The sequence below is a fragment of the Nuphar pumila genome, chromosome 9 (assembly GCF_984573655.1).
Source record: "Nuphar pumila chromosome 9, dmNupPumi1.hap1.1, whole genome shotgun sequence".
Classification (NCBI taxonomy): Eukaryota; Viridiplantae; Streptophyta; class Magnoliopsida; order Nymphaeales; family Nymphaeaceae; genus Nuphar; species Nuphar pumila.
This window is the reverse complement of record NC_143257.1, coordinates 113,767,140-113,792,415: the sequence shown is the minus strand read 5'-3', so window position 1 is coordinate 113,792,415 and position 25,276 is coordinate 113,767,140. Positions and strand designations below refer to the sequence as shown.

The window sequence follows — 25,276 nt, the reverse complement described above, 5'->3', positions numbered from 1 at the left end:
ACCCATGCTGGGAGGAGCCCTCAGACCCCCCTTTTCTGTAAGGGTAAAAACTTTGAATCAGACTCCACAACTTTTCAAGTTGAATCATGCTACAGTTAGTGTGCAGGTCAGTCGGTGTTTGATGGAGAAATGTTGGATCGTTTGTTGGATGTGCACAGAAGTAAAGAGAGAAGGGAGAGAGAGTGAGATGAAGTTTTACCCCTCTCTTGTAAGGGTAAAAACTCTGAATCAGGATCTACAACTCATTTAGTTGAATGATGATACCCACGCTGGGAGGAGCCCCCAAACCCTCCTCCTGTAAGGGTAAAAACTCTGAGTCAGGCTCCACAAGAGTCAATGTACAGGTCAGTCGGTGCTTGATGGAGCAATATATGATCTTCTAATGGATGTGCACAGAAGCAGAAATAGAAGAGAGAGAGAGAGTGAGAGGGTTGATGTTCATGGCCTCCTCAAGGGGAGATTTCTTTCTCGGATAATCCTGCAGTGCAGAGACTGAGTCTTAAATAATCATCTTCGGGGCACTTAAGTCTTTACAACCACTACTTTTCAAGAACCGTCATTTTTTTTTGCACCAATGGAGGAGAGGGTACTTAAGTCTTTGCAATCGCATCAAACTCCAACGCTAATTAATGCTGACAAACATGGAGATACGAGACGCACATGCTTACATACGTGGTGCTCTTTGGAACCCCCAATCATGAGATGTAGCTAACTGCCCTGTTCGGGGGGGGGGGAACATATAACCTGCTTTGCTTACTACGTAGCTACATTCTCTTATAAATACACCTCTCTCTCTCTTAGTTTATGCATAAATGGCCATCTCATCACAAAATTTTTTCCTGTGCCTCCTCCTAATTCATGTGTTGGTGTTTTCTTCTACCACTATACAATTGTGTAGCAATGGCAACGGTGACTGCAATGGCGAGCCTATCTGTACCCTTACAAGCGATTCACTCCCAAGTGATGATATTGATGGCTGTCCGTCAGATGGCAGTATGACCTGCGAAGATGGCCGGTCGCTGCAAACCTTTCAATGTTCGCCTCCGATTTCCAACCCTACTAGTGCAATACTCACGCTAAACGACTTCACTGAAGGTGGCGATGGAGGTGGGCCACCGAAATGTACCAGCGAATTTGAAGAAGAGGGCACGTCTGTGGTGGCTCTGTCAACCGGATGGTTTGCTAATAAGGAACTATGCAACCGGAGTATCACCATAACTGCTAGTAATGGTAAAACAACGGTGGCGATGGTCGTCGACGAGTGCGACTCGATGCACGGGTGCGATAAAGAGCATGCTTGTCACCCACCTTGCCGAAACAACATAGTGGACGACTCGCAAGCTGTGTGGGATGCACTGGGTCTCAGTACTGATAGTGATGAAATGGTCACTTGGTCCATATTATGACCTTATGCCTACCCCTAAGTAATAAATAAGGGCTTTTAGTCCATATTATGTACTTATACCTACCCCTAAGTAATAAATAAGGGCTTTTAGACCATATTATGTACTTTCTTTAGGTTTTAATGAAATCATGTTTTTAATAAATAAGGATTAGTATACAGGTTTTTTCAGTGGATCTAAAAATCAACGCCTAAGCATCAATTTTTTGTAATTAATAAAAATATATTTTTTTTCATTGAAAAAACATGAACTAAGTTTATTCCTACTAAATCAAGCATGTTGAACACATTTATAAGGTTAGATTGTGACACAACAACTCGCATTGTGAGATTCAAATTAGATTGCAGGTACATAGGTACAATCGATATTCTACCAAATATAAAACTCATATATATATATATATATATATATATATATATATATATATATATATCAAGTGGTAGCTACGCAATTCTTAAGTGTGCAGTTACCTACCCAATTGCGCTGACCATGTATAAATAATGCAGTTTATTATTTTTAGCATGGTTTTGCCTCTTTTTTTGCATATATATAAATATCCAGTTAAAGTTGTCATATTTTGATTGCAGATCCAACCCAATCTAATCCATTCTCACACGCAGTGTCATAGCTGAGAGTGGGTTGGCTCATTTCGAGTCCAACGCGTACAAGACTCAATTAAGTTGGATCTTGATTGGTGAAGAGAAAGTAGAAACAGATCAACTGGACAATCAGGTTCCCACCAGGCCGAAGGACCCAGTATTTATCCATGGGTCTATGGATCTAGATGGTGTTATTTTATCCATGCAAACCTGGATTGGCTTGCTGGATGACATCACACTGAAAGTGTGCAATCACATTTCACCTGATCCTCCCTTGGATATTATCTATGAAAGGTGAACACCTGGATTGGAAAGTCTTAATTTTCCATTTTTTCAATACCTTTCTTGGAATCTAACCTTTTTTATGTGATTGACATGGATTTTTAGAAGGAATAAACTTTTGATTATATGTGAGCAAGTTTTTATAACGATGCAAAAATCTATGGTTTAGACTTTTTTATAAATTTTGAAGTTATTAAAATAGTTTTTTTGTTGAAAAAAAATGGATTATGTTGAACACATTGGCGGGGCCTGATTTTATCAAAAGTGGCTTGGAACATTGAAAATCAATACCTCCACACCTAATGGATGGTGTGAAGGAACCAAGGTTTTGGTATCAATTTCTTATCAATATGACATGAATTGAGGCCGATTCCCAGTTACATAACAACATTGGTGTGTATAAAGAGAGAGATTGTTAGTGTCACGGGTTTAGAACTGAAGGCCCCAATGACACTGCTTTGGTGAACCACAAACACCGAAAGCAAGCCTTTTAGCGCATAAGCAACTCACAACATACATGCATGAACAAAAGCAAGGATGTGTGCTTATACAATCACAAAGAGTGCAAAGAGGCAAAGAAGCAAAAAGCTTCTTTATAGATATTCAAAAGCAAAGTACATCAAGAGGAGAAAAGAAGGTCAAAATATACGAGGTGCTTAGCCGTAAGGCTTAATGGGGCACTCGATAGTGTCAAAGAGGTATATACATCAAAGCAAAAAGCTGAAAAATGTGGCAGTCTGAAACACGCTTTCCCGCCTAAGTTGGTGTCATCCTCGACGCCAATTATTCATGATAGTCTTCTACGAGTTGTCGATACTGGAACATGTTGTTGGCCATCTACCAGGTGGCTTCACATTCTGGCAAATTCTTCTACTGCACTAAGTACTTTTTAACATCTTCAAGGTAGTTGTTGGAGTGGTTGATGATGATCTCTGGCTCTTTGCCTGAAGTGTTAACGATTGAAGTTAAGGGGCCACCATTGGTGGGCTCGATATTTACTAAGTTTGTCACTTTGTAGAGAGTCAATGCTATAAAACAAGAAAAAAAATAGAAATTTCAATATATGTGGTAATGATCTTCTCTGCCGATGGTCCAGTTTTATCAATATATGCAAGTTAAGGGGCCACCATTGGCTGGCTCGATATTTACTTAGTTTGTCACTTTGTAAAGAGTTAGTTATTTTACTTAGTTTCCTAAAGGTATTTTAGTTATTTTACTAACGGATATCAGATAAAGAGAAGAGAAGGAGAAAGCATAAGTCCATCCCCCACAAAGATTTTGATTTTAACCTTCATCTCCTCCTCCATTTCATGGGCAAAATTATAACCTTACCTGACCCAAGGCCATATGCATAAATCATTGGCAAGTTTGAAAAGTCAGGGATTGGTCAACATTCATCATAAATAACACTTGACGCAACCCATGTGCCACTTAAATGGGGGAGTTTGACAAAGTCAAAGAGTAAGTATGCAGCCCACTCAAGTATGAACAGTCTAGTCAGACCATGAAACTTCTTGTCTATTTTATATTTTTTTTAATGAAAATTATAAAATTCATAATTATAAAACTTCTTGACATACATTTGGTTATGATTTTTGACACACATTCATAATTGGATCCAATACAAAAAATATATTTGTATATTGAAAATATGTTTTTTGTAATTGTTTTACATAAGCTTTTTTTTTCATATTTGGATCAAATTCGAGATCCATATACAAAGTCCAAATCCATGGATAGCGGTGAGGAGATCAAGTAGTATGGTTTAAAATGAAGTAATTTAACCCATTATCCACGTATGTCCAAGTTGTTCGCACATCGTAATCAAACAATGAACATTTGAAACATAACGTTTGTGTATAGTCAAAACAAATATTGGACTTAGTACAGTTGTTAGAGAAGATACAAATTTGTAAGGGTGTAGAAGGGTAATAGCGAAAATGGTAAAGACCAGTTCAAATTGAAAGGGTAAAGACATGTTCAAAAAGTCATATCCAGAGGTGATATTTGGTTATCTGAATCATCAACAATTTTTTTATTATAACTTTTTTTATATAGTGAAACTTGCATTAGATCAAATTGTTAGGAAAAAAGCCAATTATTTCATACTCCATGCCTAAATACAACAACAACAACAACTACGCCTTCATCCCAAAACAATTGGGGTCGGCGATATGAACCAAAAAAGAAAATCATTCTGGGTCTTCCACATGAATCCTTCTCCTCCAATCATTTCTATCCAATGTCATGTTCTCGGTGAGGTTCAAAGCATTCATATCCTTTCCTATCATCTTCATCCATGTCTTCCTAGGCCTACCTCGACCTCTTTTAACTAATATATTTTTCCATTTCTCCATCCTTCTAACTGGAGCATCATTAGGCCTTCGCCGAATATGTCCAAACCACCGTAAACGATTCTCTCTCATCTTATTTTCAATGGTTGCAACGCCTACCTTCTTTCGTATATCCTCGTTCCGAATCTTATCTTTTATTGTATTTCCACACATCCATCTAAGCGTACACATCTTAGCTACACTCATTTTTTGAATATGGTGTCTCTTGGCAGCCCAACATTCCGTGCCATATAGTAAAGCAGGCCTAATAGTCATCCTATAAAACTTTCTCTTCAACCGCAATGACATTCTATGATCGCACAACACTCCAGTTGCACTTTTTCATTTTATCCACCCAACCTTTATCCTATGATTTACATCTCCATCAATTTCTCCATACTTTTGAATGATAGATCCCAAATATTTGAAACAATCATCCACCGGTATTTCTGGTGATTCATATAAATCTAATATTACGTTTCTTTCTATTACAGAGTTTCATCTGCATGTATTTTAAAGAAGAAAGCAGCCCAGTGAAGGAAGAAATATTCCAGCACATTGAAAGCTTCAACCTTTTATTAAGTCATGGATGGCTCAGATGATAATTTTTGAAAAAACACATTAAGAACATAAATAGAAACCCAAAAACATATATATATATATATATATATATATATATAATACTATAGCCTTGTTATGCCGCTGAAAAAACATTATCTGAATACTAGTTACAACGGCTAGAAATGTTTTCATTTAACTACGCTACTAGGAAAACTCAAAAACCCAATCACTATACATCGTTATATTATTTTCAGTTTAAATTTTCGATTGGCAAGTTTGACAAGTGGGGAATTGGTCAGCATTTATCATAAATAACACTTGACGCAATCCATGTGCCACTTAAATGGGGGAGTTTGACAAGTGGGGAATTGGTTAGCATTTATCATAAATAACACTTGACGCAAGTATGAACAGTCTAGTCAGACGATAAAACTTCTTGTCTATTTTATATATTTTTTAATGAAAATTATAAAAATTGAACTATTCAACCCCCAATCCCTTTGGAGCCTGAATCGCACGGATAGAAAATTTAATGATCCAGCTAAGCACCGGCATGTTTAGCAGATTGTCTTAGGCACATAGTTATTCACCCTCCAACCATAGTGACAAATATGGCGAGATTTATGAAAATCTAAATTGTCTGAAATTTTAAAACAGCAATTTCTATCGAGATTTTCAAAATATAGTGAGATTTATGAAAAAAACATAGATACTGTAATTTAAACATGCTATTTACGTTTTAAACTGCTATTTATCATGATTTAAATGCGATATTAATAAATTTTATTGATATTTTTTTTATAAAAATCAATTTTTTTTATTTATTGTTGAGATTTTGCCAAAAAAAAAGGTGTAATTTATGGATTTTTTTTCAATTTCTCGTGAGTTTTTGAAAAATGAGAAATTGCCGATAAAAATGTTTGTCACTATGGCTGAGTGTGGCTCACACATTACCCATTCAAAGCAGTTTTGGTACGGCGCCGCTCTGCTTTAGGGATTTAGACGATTCAGATTGGATCAAGATGTAGGTATTTTTTACTGAATTGATCCATGTAATTGGTTTTTAGATTATAGACGCAAACTCACAGTTAAAATGAAAAATTATAATGCCAAATTTGTACCCAACTTTCTAAATTGATAAATCTTATGTGTTCAGATTCGGGTCATTCGTTGGATTAGATCCAGTTCGAATTCAGATTTTATATGATCTATTGAATGGGACTAAGTGGATTCAGATTCGGTTGGGTATCCCACCAAAATCTCATCCACGGAAAAAATGAATATTTTATTGCGCAATGACTTTTGTTAAATAACAGTAAAAAAAAAAGGGCAAGCTGAAGGACGGGTTTGGTTAGGATTCACGCAGAACCAAACCTAGACCTGATTTGAATGATGGCACAACATGGATCCAATCGGACCCACCATAAGAAAAACCATACCTGGACCGAGTCAACTAAGTCCTATCTAAAATTAACTAAAAAAAACACTCAAAGTAAGAACAAAAAAACAATATTTACTTTTGAAGGGGCGAACAAGAAAAATGAAAGTAAAACATTTAATGCTTCTTCTAAAGCCCTTAGGAATAGTAGTTATGCAGATCCGAGTGGGTGGGAGATCCATTTATAATACATCTTGCTGTGGCCCTTCCACTCTTTCTCATCAATATGGGATTATTTTTTTGCACATACACAGCAAGAGTCACAAGAGTATTTACCAAGGGTCGGTACTAGGGGTGTCAATGGGTCGGGTTTGGTTCAGACCCAGGTCGAACTGACCTCAATTTTTGGGTATGGTATTGGGTCCGGACCCACTATAAGAGAAACCATACCTGGACCTGATAAGAACTACATGAACAAGACTCGGACCAGACCCAGTAAAATAATAATTTTTTTCATTATTTTTACATTGAAAAATTGTGGGTCTTAATCGGAAATCAGGTCTGGCCCCAGTTTGATATAAAATTTCACAATCTATACCCAGATTTATGTATTAATCCAGACCCAAGTCTTAATCTGGTCTTCTTATTTATCACCATACTCAAACCCTATAGGGTTTGGTACTGGTCGTGACCGGTTGACACCCCTAGTTGGTACATTGGACAAGGTTGCTAGTTTCTCCAAGCTGGAACAAAAATCAAAAGAAAAAGAAAAACTTATATTAAATATAACATAACAAGAAGAGGTTTTGCAACAAAAATAAAAATAAAGAAAAAACTTGCCCTTGTAGGTGACAAGGGACTTCGACCTTGACCTAGTTTGTCAGTGTTGGTCCATATCCGTAGACCACTACAGATCAACAGTTTCCATCTTCATGATGAACTGTTGCACATTTCTTTGGGACGTTTCACTGTTGCTGCCTAAAAAACTCGCTTTCTCAAGTGTAAAAACATGTGTGTAATTTATGCATGAGAAGCTTGTATCCGTTAATATAAAATAATAATTTCCAATGATATTGAAAATGCACCTTTCAAGTTTATCGATTTTTTATAATATCTTTTTTTTGCACCACTCTCACCCCGTCAAAAAAAAATAGAAATTTCAATATATGTGGTAATGATCTTCTCTCCCGACAGTCCAATTTTATCATCAATATATGCAAGTTAAGGGGCCACCATTGGCTGACTCGATATTTACTTAGTTTGTCACTTTGTAAAGAGTCTATGCTATAATACAATAAATAAAAAATAAAAAATTTTGCACCACTCTCACCCCGTCAAAAATTCTGCCTATAGTGTGTGTTTCATTGTTTGTGGGGTCCTGGGCCGACTTAAAAGCCTACCTGTATATATATGTGTTAGTGGAAGCATGATTGTGCTCGCTGCTACTTCGACACATATAGGTCTTCTACTGATGTACAATTGCTTTTCTTAATACATAGACGTTTCCTTCAAGTGATCTGCTTTCTTCTTGCTTTTTGTTTATGTGATAATTTGCACGCGTGCATGCTTGTGAGATTGCGCTGACACACTCCCTTTGTGATCTTGCACATGTGCTTGTGTGTGTTTCACTATCCCCTCAAGCTCGTTAGGCTGACCTGGTTGGGATATATCACATCCAGTTTGCTTTCATCCTTAACAGTAACTGGTTGAGCCATCTTTTGGAAGGTGAACAAATCTTTCAAGACATTGTAGACTTGGAAGAGACTTCAGTAGGTCTTTGGTTGGTAGGTTGATTCTAAACTGAGTCCGGTTTGAATGTTTTTTATTAGCTATTGATGTGAATAACTCCATTCCCTTGTCTCAGCTTGTCCCTGGTTTTTAAGTTCTGATAAAAAAAAACTATGTAAATCAGATCTTGAATTCATGATAATCATGCTCTAATGTAGTTGGAAGTGTGTTTTTAGGTAAGGTTCCACCTCTCTGGGTATCAAATTTGGGATGCAGTTGCAACCAGAATGGGAAGACGACAATATTCAGTGATCAAAGTTTCATTAATCCTCAATTGCTTTTAGCTTTAACATTGACTCCTACAAGAATTTCGAGAGTTCTATATCTCATTTTTTACACTGTACCTAGGGAACCAAGATATATGTGTGTTTCCTTGTTTAGTATCTACTTCCCTAAAGAGAGGGTCCTTCTCAGCTTCATCCAGCGGACATATGCCAATTGTTTGAGAATAAAGCATACATGTTTTAGTCTGTTCTTGTGTTGGATGCTTCAATTGAGGCCTTATCTTCAGCATTTTATGTTTTTTCTTTGCATCCTCAAGTCTGATTCTGGATTCACACATCTTTTCTCTTTTGCCTTTTTCCTTAATTGCAGAAATGGCGAACAAATGTTGCTCTATTCAGCTTATTGATGGAGAAGGTTTATTTAATATTTCTGGTATTAATGAGTTGACTAAAGCATTGAATTTTGGTAAATGTGGACTTTCCTATGCAGTAGTTTCCATCATGGGTCCTCAAAGTAGTGGTAAGTTCAGCTGTTTTTGCCTTTACTTTTTGTGTAGCATTTGCATGATATGTATTCATTGGAGATCTACTTTCTTTACTATTTCAAAGCCTATACTATATGCTTGGGAAAGAGGATTCAGGTAACTTTTGTAGTCATTGTTAGTTTTGTGTCATAATGGATTTTTGTGCATTATGAAAGATAATGGTTTTTTGCTGCTCGTTCTTTTGCACAAAATCTATTTACTTGTTGATATAATTTCCTGCTTTTTCTTGCATTGTCCCATACTATGGGACATCACTTAATACTTGCTGCATGAAAATGGACTTGGTTTTTATTTTGCTGATGTGGTTGTGTCACAAATGATTCACGTTCTTCACATAATGCTGCTACATCAGTTGATTGCCTTTTTAAAGAACCGTCTGATGTAATAATTGTTGGGTTTCCCTCCTTTGTGGGACCCATCCATCTTGGAAATGGATCGTCAGATAATGGATCATTTATGGTATGATAATTGGAACCATGCACATTCATTATCGCAGCAGAATTTCCAATCACAATGTTTGATTGACTCGAGGACGATTTCATTATTTGCCATATAGCAATTTGTAGAAGTCTTCTCAGCTGAATGACAAATCAGCTGTTCAGAGATTTGAGGATCAGCGATTTGCCGATGATGATTTGTGGTTTGTGCTTTAGCTGCATAGCGATCTATGATTTAGTTGCATTGTGACTTGTGCTTCAACTAGATAGCGATTAATTTGTGGTAAGGCGATTTAGGCGTTTCGTAACTTGTGGATGGCATTTAGTCTTCCACATTAAATGCTAGTCACGTTCTCTATTTAAAGGGGATAAGTGTGAAGTGAAAGATTTTTTTGAGAAAGTGGGATACACTTTTAGGGCACCGAGAAGGGTACAGAGAGAACAAAGCAAGAAGTATTGCTACACTTCTTTCTGGACAGCTTCGTGAGTTTGGTTCTTCAGAACATTTGTTCTTTGTTCTTTGGTGAGGTCTATCATCTTGTTATTTCGTTACACATTGTGTGTTTGTAAGGCTTATTATGCCTTTTGATCATTTTGTAATATCTGTTTGAAGATAGTGGAAGGAGCCTACCTATCGATTGCCGTGGATGTACCTCAGTTTGAGAGGGAACCACGCAAATCCTTGTGTGCTTCTTTTATTTCCGTTGTTATATTTTGTATTGCTTCTATTGATTCACACTTGTGGGAAAGCCCGTTTTTCCTCAACAATAAGTTTGATATATAGAATATATTATGAGAAACATGTGTGCTAATATGATTATTCGTGCTTAATATTGTCCAACGGTTCACTTATCTAATGTTGAAAAAGATTAAGTTTATCCTTCTCTCATAAAATAAAAGATTAAGTTTATATGGCATTCTACGTATGTTAAACACGTTTTTTGCATCACAGCCTAGTTATATGTTTTTTTTTAACAGGAAAAAGCACTCTTCTAAACCATCTTTTTTGTACAAATTTTAGAGAAATGGATGATTCCGAAGGAAGGTAAGTGTCTAACTTTGATGACCTTTGTTGGATTTCTAATTCCTATGAACTCTGCATGTTCCCTCAAAAGTTATGCTTCACCAGTTGCTGTATTTGGTTGTTATTGGATGAGGTGAGAAGTAATGCTAATTAAATCCTTTTCAGGAGTCAGACTACTAAAGGAATTTGGTTAGCAAAGTGTGTTGATATTGATCCTTTCACATTTGTTATGGATTTGGAGGGTACTGATGGAAGAGAGAGAGGAGAGGTGATTATACAAAACTTTAATGTTTTACACGGTGTTTCTTTCCTTTTATTCATCTTTTATAGTGCAGATGCTTTCAGTTTGGGTCTCTTAGTGCTACGACTGTATGTGATCAGACTCGGGCTACTTCATGGTTTTGCCTTCAGTTAACCTTGACTCTGTTTAGTCCCAGAGACTTTTTGTTCATGACCAAGGAAGGCCTAATCATTTTTAGGTATATGTAATTGGCCTGGAAGTACTATACTCTCCTCTGTGGCCTGACACTAAGTGAGCTCTGTCCGTGATTGGCCAGATTTGATGATGTCATCGGACCCAGTAGAAACTCTAAGTTTTGTCCTATTGGTTGTACTTAGGTCATATCTAGTCATTTGATAATCCCTAATTGGAACTTCCATTGTAAAATACTTCTGATAATTTGTGAATATATTGTATTTTTGTTTTTCCAAAATGGCAGTATCTCAAGTCTATCCTGATATTTTCAAAGGTACACTAACTAGATCTGAGCTTGTTTATCACAATGTGGTTGTGAGATTATCTCTATGTGGTCACAAGATGGAAAGAATTCAATGTCTTGTTTTCCCATTTTTTTTCTTTTCCCTTTTAGTCTAAGGGGATATTTACTTGGCTTAGAAACAGCAAATTTTCTGTAGACCCACAAACCTGTATTAAAAAAACTATTGGTGCCAGGCCCAAAACAATACGTCCACTGCAACAGATTCCAACCTAGAGGGAGGGGTATCAGACTTTGTTTACATTACAGGAGGCATTATGTCTCATCTTGTGCATGACAGACACCCCCTAGATGTTGATAGTTTTTCTTGAAACTTCTGATAATCTCTTTGGGGCCATTTTGATGACAGGGGGCAAAATCTGCGCTTGAGAAACCCTGGTTTTGCTTAAAATCAGGTTTTTTGGCAAACCTGATATTCAGATTTTTGGTCACCCAAAAAGAAAATATAAAAAAAATAGCCCTGGCCATTTTCCGGTCGGTGGCTGGGTGGAAAATGGTCAGCCCTCATTTTAGGAAAAAAATTACAAAAAGAAAAAAAATGGTTGGCCCCAAAATGGCTGGGGGGCTAAAAACAAACGAAAACAAAAATTGCCAGCGGGGATGGTGTATCCTGACATGGGTGACACCATCCCGGCCGGTGGCTAGCCGGATTACCATGGTTAAAAAAAAAAGATATGCTTCCAGCAATTTCCGGCTGGGGCCAGACTGGTACTGCACGCAGAAATGGCCGGAATGCACTTGGGTGGGAGAGAGCTTGGGTGGGGTTGGGATAACCCCTCCCCTGATAAACTGGGTTTCCAACACAGGGGCATTTTTTTTTTTTTAACTTAGCTTCGTTTCGGCAAAAACCCAGCCGAAATAAGAAAGTTTTGGTGTCAGCCAAACACCAAAACCCAGCTACTATCTGGGTTTTTACCCAAAACCAGGTTTCTAACCTGGTTTTGGGTGCCATCCAAACAACACCTTTATGTTTTCAGTTCTGAGGTATTCCCAAGAACAATATTAGTGACATAGCTTACAACATGCTTCATCACCGTCATTAATAATAAAATCAATAATGATGACGATGGTGATTGCTATTACTGGCACTGCTATTGGTGTTTCTTGCTGGTCTTGTTCAGCTTGTCATAGTAATGAACGAGCGTAACAAAGCTTTATGTAGTGCCATCTAACATCCTATCTGTACAAAATAGTATATAGTTAAAGAAATGTCTGTAGATATATCTTCTCGAAGATATGTAGTGCATCGAGTATATACCAAAAGAAAAGGAAGAAAAAAAGAGTATATATATACCAAAAGAAAAGGAAGAAAAAAAAAACTAGGTCTCAATTAGCATTCCTACGACAGTCTTTAGATTTGAAGCCTTTCCTGCTTAGTGAATTCCTCATACACATGATTCTGGGTGACAATGTACTGCTTGTATGTTCGATAGAAAATCTTACATTTCTTAAGTACTTATTATTTGTTTCGAGGTACCCATCTAGTAGTTAATTTGGTCTCCAACATAAGTTTTATTTTTGGCCATGTCAGTTGCTTGTAATTCTCCTCGATGGTAGCCCAGTATTTCACCACAACAAAGCAGTGGATTAGCGACGACCACATTCCGTCGCTAACTGGCTTAGCGACGACGAGGCGACGGTATGCTTACATCACGAATTTTTTGACGCTAACTGGCGACGGAATAAATTTGTCGCCAGGTCCATCGCTAATTGCGATGGAATAACGAACGATGTATTCCGTCGCCAATTCGCTGGTACTAAATAACGACCTCGGCTTGACGACAGATTTACGTCCGTCGCTAAGCCGTCGTTAGATTTATATGCATAGCGACGAATGTTTCCGTCGCTAAGCCTTTGCTAGGTTTATATGTGATTTTGGCATGCTCATATGTGTTCTCAGGTAGTCAAAAAACTGAATATGTGATTATAGCATGCTCATATGTGTTCTAAGGCAGTCAAAAAAACTTTATATGTAATTCTATCATGCGCATATGTGCTCTAAGGCATGCAAAAAACTTTATAGGTGATTATAGCATGCTCATATATGCTCTAAGGCAGGCAAAAAACTCCATATGTGATTCTATCATGCTCATATGTGCTCTAAGGCAAGTAAAAAGTTATATATGTGATTCGATTATGCTCATATGTGTTCTAAGGCAGACAAAAACTGAATATGTGATTATACCTGAGAGGGACCTGCAATCGAAGATCCCCTGTTCAGCACTAAACTGTTGATCTCATCTTAAAGAAAGGGGGTGACAATGTCATAGAAGTAGTCATTTAGTGATTCCTTAACGATCTGACGTACATCATCACTGGAAAGAAGTTGTTGCTGCTTGGAGCTTATGTCGGCGCAAGAAGTCTGTGAGCCGTAACTGGAAGAAGCAATAACTGGTGAAGTGTTCATATTACTCCTAAACCCGAACACGCGACCTTTTTTGGGTTCACCTGCTGCAGTCATCCATGCTGTAGGATAAAATGATGGATGCTGAGTAGCGTCATCGCCATATCGCTCTACCATCTGTTGCTCATATGCCTTCTACAAAATAATGTTTAAAGTATGCATTAATAATTAATGATAACATTATGATAACTTGCATATTGCAAGGATTATTAATAGAATAAATACATACCGTTGTCGTTCTCGCCTTCTCTGATACGAAGACTCTCGTGGTCTTCCGTTTATATGTTTCAACAAACACATTCTTATATGGTACAATGCCTTCTTTTTCTGCTTCCTGCGAAGTTAAAGAACAAAAGATTTAGTTTACAAGTTTGCAACAATACTTATAAAATTAATATTATATATTGATGAGTTACCATTTTCTTAAGGTGGCTCCCAAATGTCTTAGATTCACCTGTGTGTAGATGGGTTTCAGACATTTTCGCTCGATTTTGTGCAGCCTTCGCAGAACGATTTCGAAATGCATCTCCCACCCACTTATTGCACATTTCATCCCAATAATTTCTCCTGATAGTAATAGGGCCATGGCCCTTCCACTATAGGGGATCATCTATTACGCCAGATGCTTTTTTTGCTGCAGTCTTCATATTGTGCAGTATGTACGCAAATCGATTGGCAGCCACCTTCTGCCACACCTTCCTTGCATCATTTTCTTCCACCGTAGTTGCGAAGCGATTTGAAGCCTACAAATATTTTCAGAAAGTTGGTAGACATTACTTAAAAAAAATAAATATAAAACAAATTAACTATGAGGAACAACTGTATACCGTGAATGGAGACCACAATCTGTCTAACACCTCCTTTGGGTACTCTTTCCATTGAGCAACCAGTCATGGTAGATGTTGAAGAAGTGAATTCCCAATCTCCCGTACTACTTCTTGTGGCTCAAACCTCGTGCTGCATATGAATTGGTACACAGTAAATATCAATATAAAATATTTATAAGATATGCAATAATTGAAAACGAAATACTTACGGTTGATTATCGATATACACTATTCGAATGAGTCTTCTTGTGCCAGACTGAGAAGACCCTGTTTCATGTGTTGGCTCATGACTTGTGTGATCAACTGGTGTAGGTGCGTCGTGTACAAGCGAAACATCATTTGTAAAAAAATACGTTAGAAATTCTCAGAATGCGCATTTGAACTAATCAAACATCCAATTAGTTAAATGATATACCTATCACAGGAGCCCGTGAAGATGAAGGTTGAGTCTGGCTACTACTGGATGAGCGACCACTGTAACCTCCATGAACCATATTCTAACAAATAACATATGTCATACAATACATTCAAATAATTCACATAAAGTATTACAATACATTCAAGTCATTTGCATCAAGTATTACAATAATCCAAATCATTCGCATCAAGTATTGCAATACATTCAAATGATTCACAACAAATATTACAATGCATTCAAATCATTCATATCAGGTACTGCAATGCATTCAAGTCATTCACATCAAGCATTGCAATGCATTCAAATCATTCGCATCAAGTATTACAATGCATTCAAATAATTCACATCAAGTATTGCAATAATTCAAATCATTCGTTGCATAAATTACAATACATTCAAATAATTCAAATCATTCACATCAAGTATTGCAATGCATTCGAATCATTCGTATCAAGTATTACAATACATTCAAATAATTAAAATCATTTACATCAAGTATTATAATACATTCAAATAATTCAAATCATTCACATCAAGTATTATAATGCATTAGAATAATTCGTATCAAGTATTACAATACATTCAAATAAAATTTTTCAATGCATTCACATCAAGTATTGCAATACAACTCATTCATTCGTATCAAGTATTACAATATATTCAAATAATTCAAATCATTCACATCAAGTATTGCAATGCATTCGAATAATTCGTATCAAGTATTACAATACATTCAAATAAAAATTTTCAATGCATTCACATCAAGTATTGCAATACAATTCATTCATTCGCATCAAGTATTACAATACATTCAAATAATTCACATCAAATATTACAATGCATTCGAATAATTCGTATCAAGTATTACAATACATTCAAATAAAATTTTTCAATGCAATCACATCAAGTATTGCAATACAACTCATTCATTCACATCAAGTATTACAATATATTCAAATAATTCAAATCATTCACATCAAGTATTGCAATGCATTTAAATAGAGGTTTGTATTACAAGATTTTGCTCACTAGCTTGAGAATTCTTTCTCGTCACTTGTTTGACTTTTTTTTTTTTTCTTCTTCTTCATTGTTTACCCATCCACTTGGTACATCATTTGGATCACATTCCTCTATAAATGTTTCATCGGCCAATGAAGATATGACATGCATATCATGCACAATATCGTGACCATAAGCGAAGTCATAGACATCATCTGATTGATAGTAATCACTGTCAGCTAACTCATCTTCCTGTAACTGATCATACTCAGGGTATAGTTTGAACTTCACCTTGCAAACTGCCCACCATTCATTTCTATCTGACTTTTTTATACTTGGATATGAAGTATAATAAACTTGTTGAGCTTGCGAGACTAATATGAATGGTTCATATGTTCCAAACCTGAATTTATGATTCACCTCCACAATGCCTGAAGCTTTGTCGAGTCTTGTTGCAGTTGGATCAAACCAATGACACTTGAATAAAGTTACCCTATTATTTATGCCTAAGTAAGTCAACTCCATTATTTGCTCTATAACACCGTAGTAATCATGTTCATTTTCACCATAGCTGCTACCCTTGACACACGTGCCACTATTCATCGTTGATTTGTTTATACCGTAATCTTTTATATGAAATCGATAACCATTTATGATGTACCCGTATTAGCATTGCACAACTTTGGTCGGACCATTTTCTAAATCACATATTCCTTGATCTTTAACATCACCATGGCGGACCTATGCACAGACATAAACAATGATTGTGATCACGATCAATTAACTTAGTGTTGTTTATAAGTACAAAATTTATGTTAGCTTCTTTACCAACTGTTTCAACCACTCCACAAACTTAGTTTTACGTTCTTTTTGTACTTCTACATTAGTGAGATATGAAACTTCTCTTCGCAACTCCAGATCAAATCTTCTGCAAACCACAAATACTTATATTACCGAACCATGTATGCACGTATAAAACATAAAAGGATTTATAATTGTGTTGCATCTACATATACTTACTCGATGTATAAGTCGATCACTGAACAATTAAAAAGAATATAGATGTGTGTTGCGTCTTGCTCTCGATCTGTCAAGAGCCTTGATCGGCAACTACCAAATGCATGCCCAAGTGTTTGAAATATCGACAGTTTGTCAGCTACAGTTACTTATTCTCCATCATCATTACGGGGCGGGCATGTGTAACGTGTTGGAATATGAGGTTCAAAGTACATAGATGAGAAATTTGAAATCTCTTCTAAAGTGTACGCCCCACAAATAGAGCCTTCTACTCTTGCTTTATTCCGAACCTTTTTTTTGAGGTCGAACATGCATCTGGCAAAAATATACATTTCAAATTTTAAATATCTGTCATTAAAGAGACAAATAGAAAAAAACATATACCTTTCAAATGAGTACATCCATCGATATTGCACAGGGCCACCAACCCTTAGTTCATATGGCAAATGTATGATCAAATGTTCCATAACATCAAAAAATGCTGGCGGAAATATCTTTTCTAGCAGACAAACAGTGGTGATGACAGAGTCCTCGAGATTCTTTACATCTGATACTACGACCTCCCATATAGGTTTGTCTAACATATCATGGAATGCTAGGGGTATCAATCGTTGCATAAAGATATGACAATCATGACTCTTCAACCCATATAACTGTCCATCATCAATCTTTACAGCCCGAGCAATGTTAGAGACATATCCATCTGAAAATCTCAATTGTCTCAACCATTGACATACATGTTTTATTTGATCAGGTCCGAGCGCGTACTTTGCCTTTGGTTTCAGTACTTTGCCATTATACTCTTTGAGTTCCAATTCTGTTCTTTTACATATTAATTTTAAATCCATACGAGCCTTCGGATTATCCTTTGTTTTTCCTTTAACATTCATTACTGTATTGAACACATTATCAAACACATTTTTCTCCACATGTATCACATTCAAATTATGTTGTATCAATAGGGTCGGCCAATACGGTAGTTCCCAAAATATAGATTTCTTCGTCCAATTGTGATCCTTCCCAAATCCACAGAAGGGTGTAGGACTGCGGGCATATATAGTATTAGAAAGTATCACAATCTTCTTAGAATCTCTATGCCAGACAATCTAGAGGATGAACCTTTCGTTTCAGTTGTGCCTGCTTTAAACACATTCTTTTGTCGACAGAACGGATGGTCGCTGGGTAAAAATCAACGATGGCACTCAAACCAGCAAAGCTTCCTTTCATGCCTCAATCTAAAAGCTTTGGAATCCTCTATGCAGTACAGACATGCCAACCTCCCATGTGTGCTCCAACCAGATAGCATACCATATGCAGGGAAGTCACTGATTGTCCATAGAACAACGACCTTCATATTGAAAATTTGTTTTTTGTGAGCATCATATGTGGTAACACCGTCATCCCACAATACTTTTAGTTCATTAATCAATGGCCTTAAATATACATCAAGATTTTGGCCAGGTGAGGTCAGACCAGGGATTAACAGAGACAAGAAAAGATTTGGATGTTTCATACACAAGCTTGATGGAAGGTTGTATGGAGTTACAAATACTGGCCAGCATGAGTATGAAGTTGATCTACCCCCAAATGGATTAAATCCATCTGTACATAGACCGAGTCTAACATTTCACACTTTCATTGCGAAGTTCTGATGAGTACGATCAAAGTGCTTCCAAGTTTTAGCATCAACAGGATGCATGATCTTGTTTTCATCCTATCGAACTTTATTTGCATGCCATCTCATGTGTTTAGCTGTCTTTGAAGACATATACGATCACTGCAATCTAGGAGTGATAGGAAAGTAGCAGAGCGACTTGTATGAAACTTCTTTTGATCTCGTGCTATCATTGCCTCTTGTCTTTGGCTTTAATCGATGATGCCCACATGACATACATGATATGTTGTTTTCCTGCTCCTTGAAATACAACATGAAGTGATTTGGACAAGCATCAATCTTTTTGTAACCCATACCTAGAGCGTTGACCATAACTTTCGCACGATAGAAATTTTGTGGCAATTTCTCATCTTTGGGCAATATACTCTTCACAATCATGCACAAACGATCAAAACATGATTGACTCAAATTATACTTGGACTTCAAATTCATTAGTTGAAGAACTGCAAACAAGATAGTGTGACTCTCGCAACCGTTCCAAAGTGGCTCATCAACATTTCTAAGTAAATAATAAAATCTACTAGCTACATTGTTTGATGATTATTCATCTACGACAGTTCTTACATCACTAGAACTCATAGCAAAACCCAATTATGTTCCTGCGACATCAAATATCAAATCCGTATATGGATTATCGTGCACCACATTCACCCGTGCATCAAAATCGTTTCTAAATTCTTCTCCATGAAACATCCAGTTCTGATAATCACTCACAAAACCCTTCTTGTATAGGTGATGTCTAATGCTATGAGGTTTTACAAATCGATTATTCTTACAAATCTTGTAGGGACACCTAATCTGACTTGTGGGATCCACTGTACTGACACTTGCCGTTGTAAATTCAATAAAACTGTCAACACCATCCATATATTCATGCGATAACTCATTGTCCACTATTATATGGTACATCCATTCAGGGTTTACAGTCATTTTCTTATGATGTTACAAATAATAACCTAACGAATTAAAAGAGAACAATCAGAATGCTATGATGAAGAAAATATCAAATTTATCATGCAATATATGATGTCATACAATAACAAGAATTTTGATGCATGCATTGATAACTTAATATTTTCATGTGCAAACTATTAATGACACAATACAATCATTTGAAGCATGCTTTCATTATACAATTTCACATGGAAGTCATAATCAAATTGAAAGTAACTACATGCAAGCATAGATACAATTACATCAAACATTGCAATACATCGTAATCATTCATATCAAACAAATGGCAAACATGTACCTGCAGCAAACACACTTCAATATCTCACTAACTACTACCATGCCTAGCATGAACTCCGTACTAAAAAATAAGAACACTTCCATATTCATACATTAAAATCATGCTCAACATGATCTCCGAACTCCAACAAAGCAACCCTAAATATCAACAACTAAGTGAGTGTGTGAACAATAAAATGTTACATCTAATAAATTAAATAACATGCGATACACTTGCATCATTTACTCACCACAGGTATTTACCCGATTTGCATTGTTTTTGTCACTTACTTACCACAGATGGCTGAGCACGAGTTGGTTCCGTTGAAAAATCTGCACAAAAAAATGCTGTTTTAAAATGAAGTCATAAAAAAAAAGAAGTTATGGCAATGGGTCGACTCTCCTGCTGTTCCGGCAGGGGGTCGAACCCCTTACGGAACATAGGGGGTTAACTGACCCCTTGTTCAGGCAGGGGGTCGACCCCCAGCCTTTCTGCCAGTGAGTCGAACCCCTGTCGGGGTCGACCCCCTACCGGAACAGGCAGGGGGTTAACCCCTTGCTAGAACAGGCAGGGGGTCGACCCCCTGCCGGAAAACGCGGGGGGGGGGGGGGGGTGGGGGGGGTTCATTTACCTATCTTCGGGCGGCGGGGCCTGCGGACTGTGGGACCGGCGAACGGCGGGAGTGAGACCGACAAATGACAAACGACGAACGACCAACAACGAACGACGGGAGCGGCGAACGACGGGAGCAGCGAAAGAAGAAAATGAAAAGTTGTCTGGGATTAGGGTTATTCGAAAATTAGCGACGACTTAACGATGGCTTAATTCCGTCGCTAAACCAACATAAATCAAATTTACGAAATGAGCGACGGACTATATGCCGTCGCCCAATGCGTCGATAATTAGCGACGGAACAACTTTTGTTGCAAACGTCGTTGCCAAATGGTGCGGACATAACGACAAAAAAATATGTCGCAAAAGTCGACGAGCTTGGCGACGGACTATATTCCGTCACGATTTTCGTGAACTTCGTTCATTATAGCGACGGATGTTTTTCGCTCGTTAATCCGTCGCTAACTAGCGACGAAAATATTCCGTCGCTAACAACGTATTTTCTTGTAATGTTTGAAAAGGTATCATGCCAATGGCAGTGTAAAATATTCTGGCATGGTGATACTCTTTTTATTGGTTTAAGTTGATATTATAGGCTTGTTGTGGCTTTTGCATGCTTGAAAGTGGTCCATGCAAACATTACCAATTGTGGTACTCATTTTAATGTGCTTGAACTACCATTGTCATGATACCTTTTCAAATAACCTCAATCTCACTCTTGTCATGTCTCTTCACTTTATGTGGGTGGTTTCACTCTGTATTTGTCAGTTGGGTGCTGCAGTCTTTAAGGAAACAATTTTATGATCCACTCTTCTATATTCAAAATATGATTTGCTTCTTTTCATTAGAATTTTAGCTTTTCCATGCTCAATTAATTACTGTTCTACCTTCATGTTTGTGAAACAAAAATAATGTTGCTTGTGTTTTATGTATTTATGTGTTTCTTTATGGCTTGCTGTAATTTATCATTATTCATGGTTTGTAATTGCTGTATTCTGATGCTTCCTGGGGACCCTTAGCGCCATGGTGTATATGAGAAAGCACTTATGATGTAATGCTGTCATTGTTCTGATTCAGCTTATCTAGTGGAAGTACTTCAATTTGCATGGCCTAATTATGTGGCATGCTGCTCGTTTTCAGGATGATACTGCATTTGAGAAGCAGAGTGCTCTTTTTGCCTTAGCTGTTTCGGATATAGTACTTATAAACATGTGAGTACATAAGTTCTTGACATGCTTTTTTTCCTGGTCAAAATGGTGCACTTTTTGTTTACAGTAACTTGAAATGTTATGTTTTAGGTGGTGTCATGACATTGGACGTGAACATGCAGCAAATAAGCCTCTCATAAAGACTGTTTTCGAGGTGCTCTTCCTTTGTGTTATCCGACAGTGTGATGTTTTCACCTGCTAACTACTTCATTCATTTGGTAATCACAGGTTATGATGCGATTGTTTAGCCCTCGTAAAACAACTTTGGTCTTCGTCATACGTGATAAAACAAAGGTTTGCATTTGGTGACATAGAGATACTTAAACTATAGTTTTTGCTTTCTTTGTCATTCTGTTTCTGTTTTGCATGCAGACGCCTCTTGAAAAGTTGGAAGCAGTCTTGAGAAAAGACATACAGAAGGTAACTTATCAATATTGCTTGGTTGTCAACTATTGATGTTCCAATGCTTTAAACTATTTTTTTTTTGTTTTAGATATGGGATACACTTCACAAGCCACAGGATCATAAAGACACCCCACTTAGTGAATTTTTTAATGTAAGTTTCTGTTTGATAACATGAATAGAGTTTTTGCATATAAAATGATTCGGTGGTGCCTCCTTGATTGGAACTCATCATTCATGTTCAACGTCCAGGTGGAAGTTGTGGCCCTGTCAAGTTATGAGTACGAGCAAGAGCAATTTAAGGAGCAGGTATTTTGTTTTACCATTCTTACATGAGACAGATTTTATCAATGTATCTCAATTTAATGATCACTTTCTTATGCACTACCTACGGGGCGCAACTGTTCTATTCACCATGGATTACCTGTGTCAGTCTATGCTGGATTTTATGTGCCTTTGCGTGATTTCCAGAATTGATTTTTATCACCTGGTTTCATGGGAAGACCTGAAAATTATTTGAATAATTATGAAGGTCTCATGTTTAAGGCAACGATTTTTAAATTCTATTGCTCCTGGAGGGTTGGCTGGTGATACGCGTGGTGCTGTGCCTGCCTCGGGATTTGCTTTTAGTGCAGAACAGATCTGGAAAGTTATTAAAGAGAACAAGGACCTCAATCTTCCTGCACACAAGGTGTTTTATCGTTCCTGATTTTGATGTCCCTTATTGTGAATTTAAGAAATGGGTTATATCCCTTGTTGATTTAAGAAATAGATTTTACACTGGATGTCTTTTTGTTCAGACTGAAGTATTCTTCTTTCCGCTCATGATCATAGGTAATGGTGGCGACTGTCCTGTGTGAAGATATTGCCAAAGAGAAATTGTCTCATTTAAAAGCTGATAAGGTATATAATTTACATTGGGCATTGTGGTCATTGCTGGTAGTTAGGATTAATTTTGCCAGTTATAACACACTGTGCCCTGTACTACTATTTTAATAGGATTGGTGTGAGCTGGAAGAGGCTGCACAACTGGGTCCAGTTCCTGAGTTTGGAAAGAAGCTCACTGCAATTCTAGATTCCTGTTTGTCAGGGTAAACCATCTTTGGCATTTTCTGTTTTTTAAACACCTGATGCCTCCATATGATTTTTTGATCTTATTCACCTGTTAACAGTAAAACTGTTTCAACCAACATAGCGAAGACAACTAATTAGGCCACCTAAATTGTTTGCAAGTTGATCTAATTTAGATGTAGAGGACCTGTCTGGTCGGATCGTGTAGTGGCTCTTTCTAAGAGACGGGAATGTAATAACTAATACCTGATGGTCTTTGTCATGATATCTCAGCTTTTCTTGAAGACTAGTTCAGTTGTGATTGATCATGATGACTATGTGCATCTTAAAAAGAAAAAATAATATGTAAACAAGCAAATTAGATACAAATACCCACTAAATAATGAGTAATGAATGTTTTTCGTATTTCAGTTGGAGGAGCAGCACATGATGCCAAGACCTGTAAACACTGATGTTTAAGACTGGACTCGGCCTGTTATGCATATTTATATATTCCTTTATCTACTATCTCCTTCCTGAATCAATAGGAAGAGTAACAAGTCATAATTATATAATCCGCATTTGGCTTCTCCTGCTCCCAGTGGATAAATATCGAAAATAATGTGCTTGTGCTTCTGTGTGTTTCTGGGGTTCTCTCTCTCTCCCTCTATATATATTATATATGTATGTATGTATATAGGGTAATGTATTAGTAATGTTGCCATTATGTACAAACGCCTCCGGATGTCTCATGCATGGGTTGTTTTGATCCAATTTGACCTCATGGATGCATTCAGCATGTTCAAAATAGTGGGAACCATCTTTTGGATAATGTTTTTTTGATGAAAAAACACGATTTTATGACCTGGGAAAGTATCGTAACATTGTAGTTGATTTTTCAAGCCTTGTAAAATTCTGCCTATGTGTTGTAATCGGAGTTCCCACTAAGATGTAGATCACATCTGTAAGGTTAGTCATGAAAAACAAAAAAGCAAAAAAACAAAAAAAAAAGGAGGCATTTGTAGGTAATGGCGACAATGGCATATAAAGGCCCATATATATATGCATGCAGATATATAAGAAAACCTATGTCACATGGGTGTGGGTGCGACACGGGTGCGGCCCAATTTAAAAAATTTTGAACACAGGGACTCAGCTAAATATATATATATATATATATATATATATATATATATATATATATAACAATAAATTAACACATAAAGATTGTAAATTGTAAAGCAAAAATAAACAAATAAGCTTTTATACTCTTGGTTTCTCTATTTCTGGTGCATGCATGTGATAATTTAAAAATAAGGACACATGCATAAAATATAAGTGAAACATTAAAGATTCGGTTAAAGTTTTTTCTAGTTATATTAGCATTGCTGTCGTATTGTCATAGGGATGGAAGTATGAAATTGTTTCTAAATTCATAAAATTTTCTTTTATTGTTCAGTAATATCCTAAAGTAGCCGACTTGTGCTACTACAGTGAAGACTCATGAGTTGTGGAGCCTGATTCAGAGAATTTTTTTGCCCTTACAGAAGGGGGGTCTGGGGTCTCCCCCGGTGCGGCCCGGGTGCGTTGTGGAGCCAATTTTTTTTTCTTGGGCTTATGTTTGACACCCAGTTTCTTATGGATCAGACCCGATTTGTTTAGGTTTAGGGCTTATGTACAAAGACTTAATGGGAACTCTTATATTTGTAAAATTTGTTATATAAATATATATTTTTTATTTTTTATACTTCTTTTGCCTTAAAATGGACAAAAATAAACTTAGTCAAAGTTGACCGAGTCCAAAAAGTAGACAGACTCAGCCCCAATGCATTGACCGAGTCTGACACTTGGTGACCATGTCCATCCCGTGTCCGTGTCTGCACCTGTGTCGATGCGGGTGCGTCGACCTCCTAGCCGGTCCGTGTCGCATATTAGAAAACCTATTGTGATGTAATATATTTTTCTATTTCAGTTATACTATCAATACTAATAGATAATTGACATATAAGTTGGCATAGATTAGTGTATTGATTGACTGCTTTCAGGTCATCTGAATTGTTCAATGTTAGGCCAAGAATCGGAA

General features: G+C 36.9%; 2 protein-coding genes across 2 annotated transcripts in view; both read left to right on the top strand.

The window, feature by feature from the left end:
- The first annotated feature begins 995 nt into the window (after positions 1 to 995).
- On the top strand, positions 996 to 1,406 carry LOC149828933 (ripening-related protein 3-like). The gene has a single exon (XM_090017176.1). The coding sequence runs from the start codon at positions 996 to 998 to the stop codon at positions 1,404 to 1,406; it is 411 nt and encodes a 136-aa protein (XP_089873302.1).
- A 7,528-nt stretch (positions 1,407 to 8,934) lies between these two features.
- The window catches only part of LOC149828932 (protein ROOT HAIR DEFECTIVE 3 homolog 1-like), a 51,936-nt gene continuing 35,594 nt past the window's right edge, over positions 8,935 to 25,276 (top strand). The window contains exons 1-12 of the mRNA XM_090017175.1: positions 8,935 to 9,088; positions 10,529 to 10,595; positions 10,740 to 10,842; positions 21,674 to 21,744; positions 21,832 to 21,895; positions 21,970 to 22,035; positions 22,114 to 22,161; positions 22,235 to 22,297; positions 22,396 to 22,452; positions 22,676 to 22,834; positions 22,978 to 23,046; positions 23,143 to 23,234. Coding sequence (XP_089873301.1) covers positions 8,941 to 9,088; positions 10,529 to 10,595; positions 10,740 to 10,842; positions 21,674 to 21,744; positions 21,832 to 21,895; positions 21,970 to 22,035; positions 22,114 to 22,161; positions 22,235 to 22,297; positions 22,396 to 22,452; positions 22,676 to 22,834; positions 22,978 to 23,046; positions 23,143 to 23,234 — 1,007 coding nt within the window. The 5' untranslated portion in view covers positions 8,935 to 8,940. The remainder of the gene's footprint in view (positions 9,089 to 10,528; positions 10,596 to 10,739; positions 10,843 to 21,673; positions 21,745 to 21,831; positions 21,896 to 21,969; positions 22,036 to 22,113; positions 22,162 to 22,234; positions 22,298 to 22,395; positions 22,453 to 22,675; positions 22,835 to 22,977; positions 23,047 to 23,142; positions 23,235 to 25,276) is intronic.

Excerpts from the sequence above, each read along its gene's own strand:
- LOC149828933 (XM_090017176.1), top strand. The coding sequence starts at position 996 with ATGACCTGCGAAGATGGCCGGTCGCTGCAAACCTTTCAATGTTCGCCT.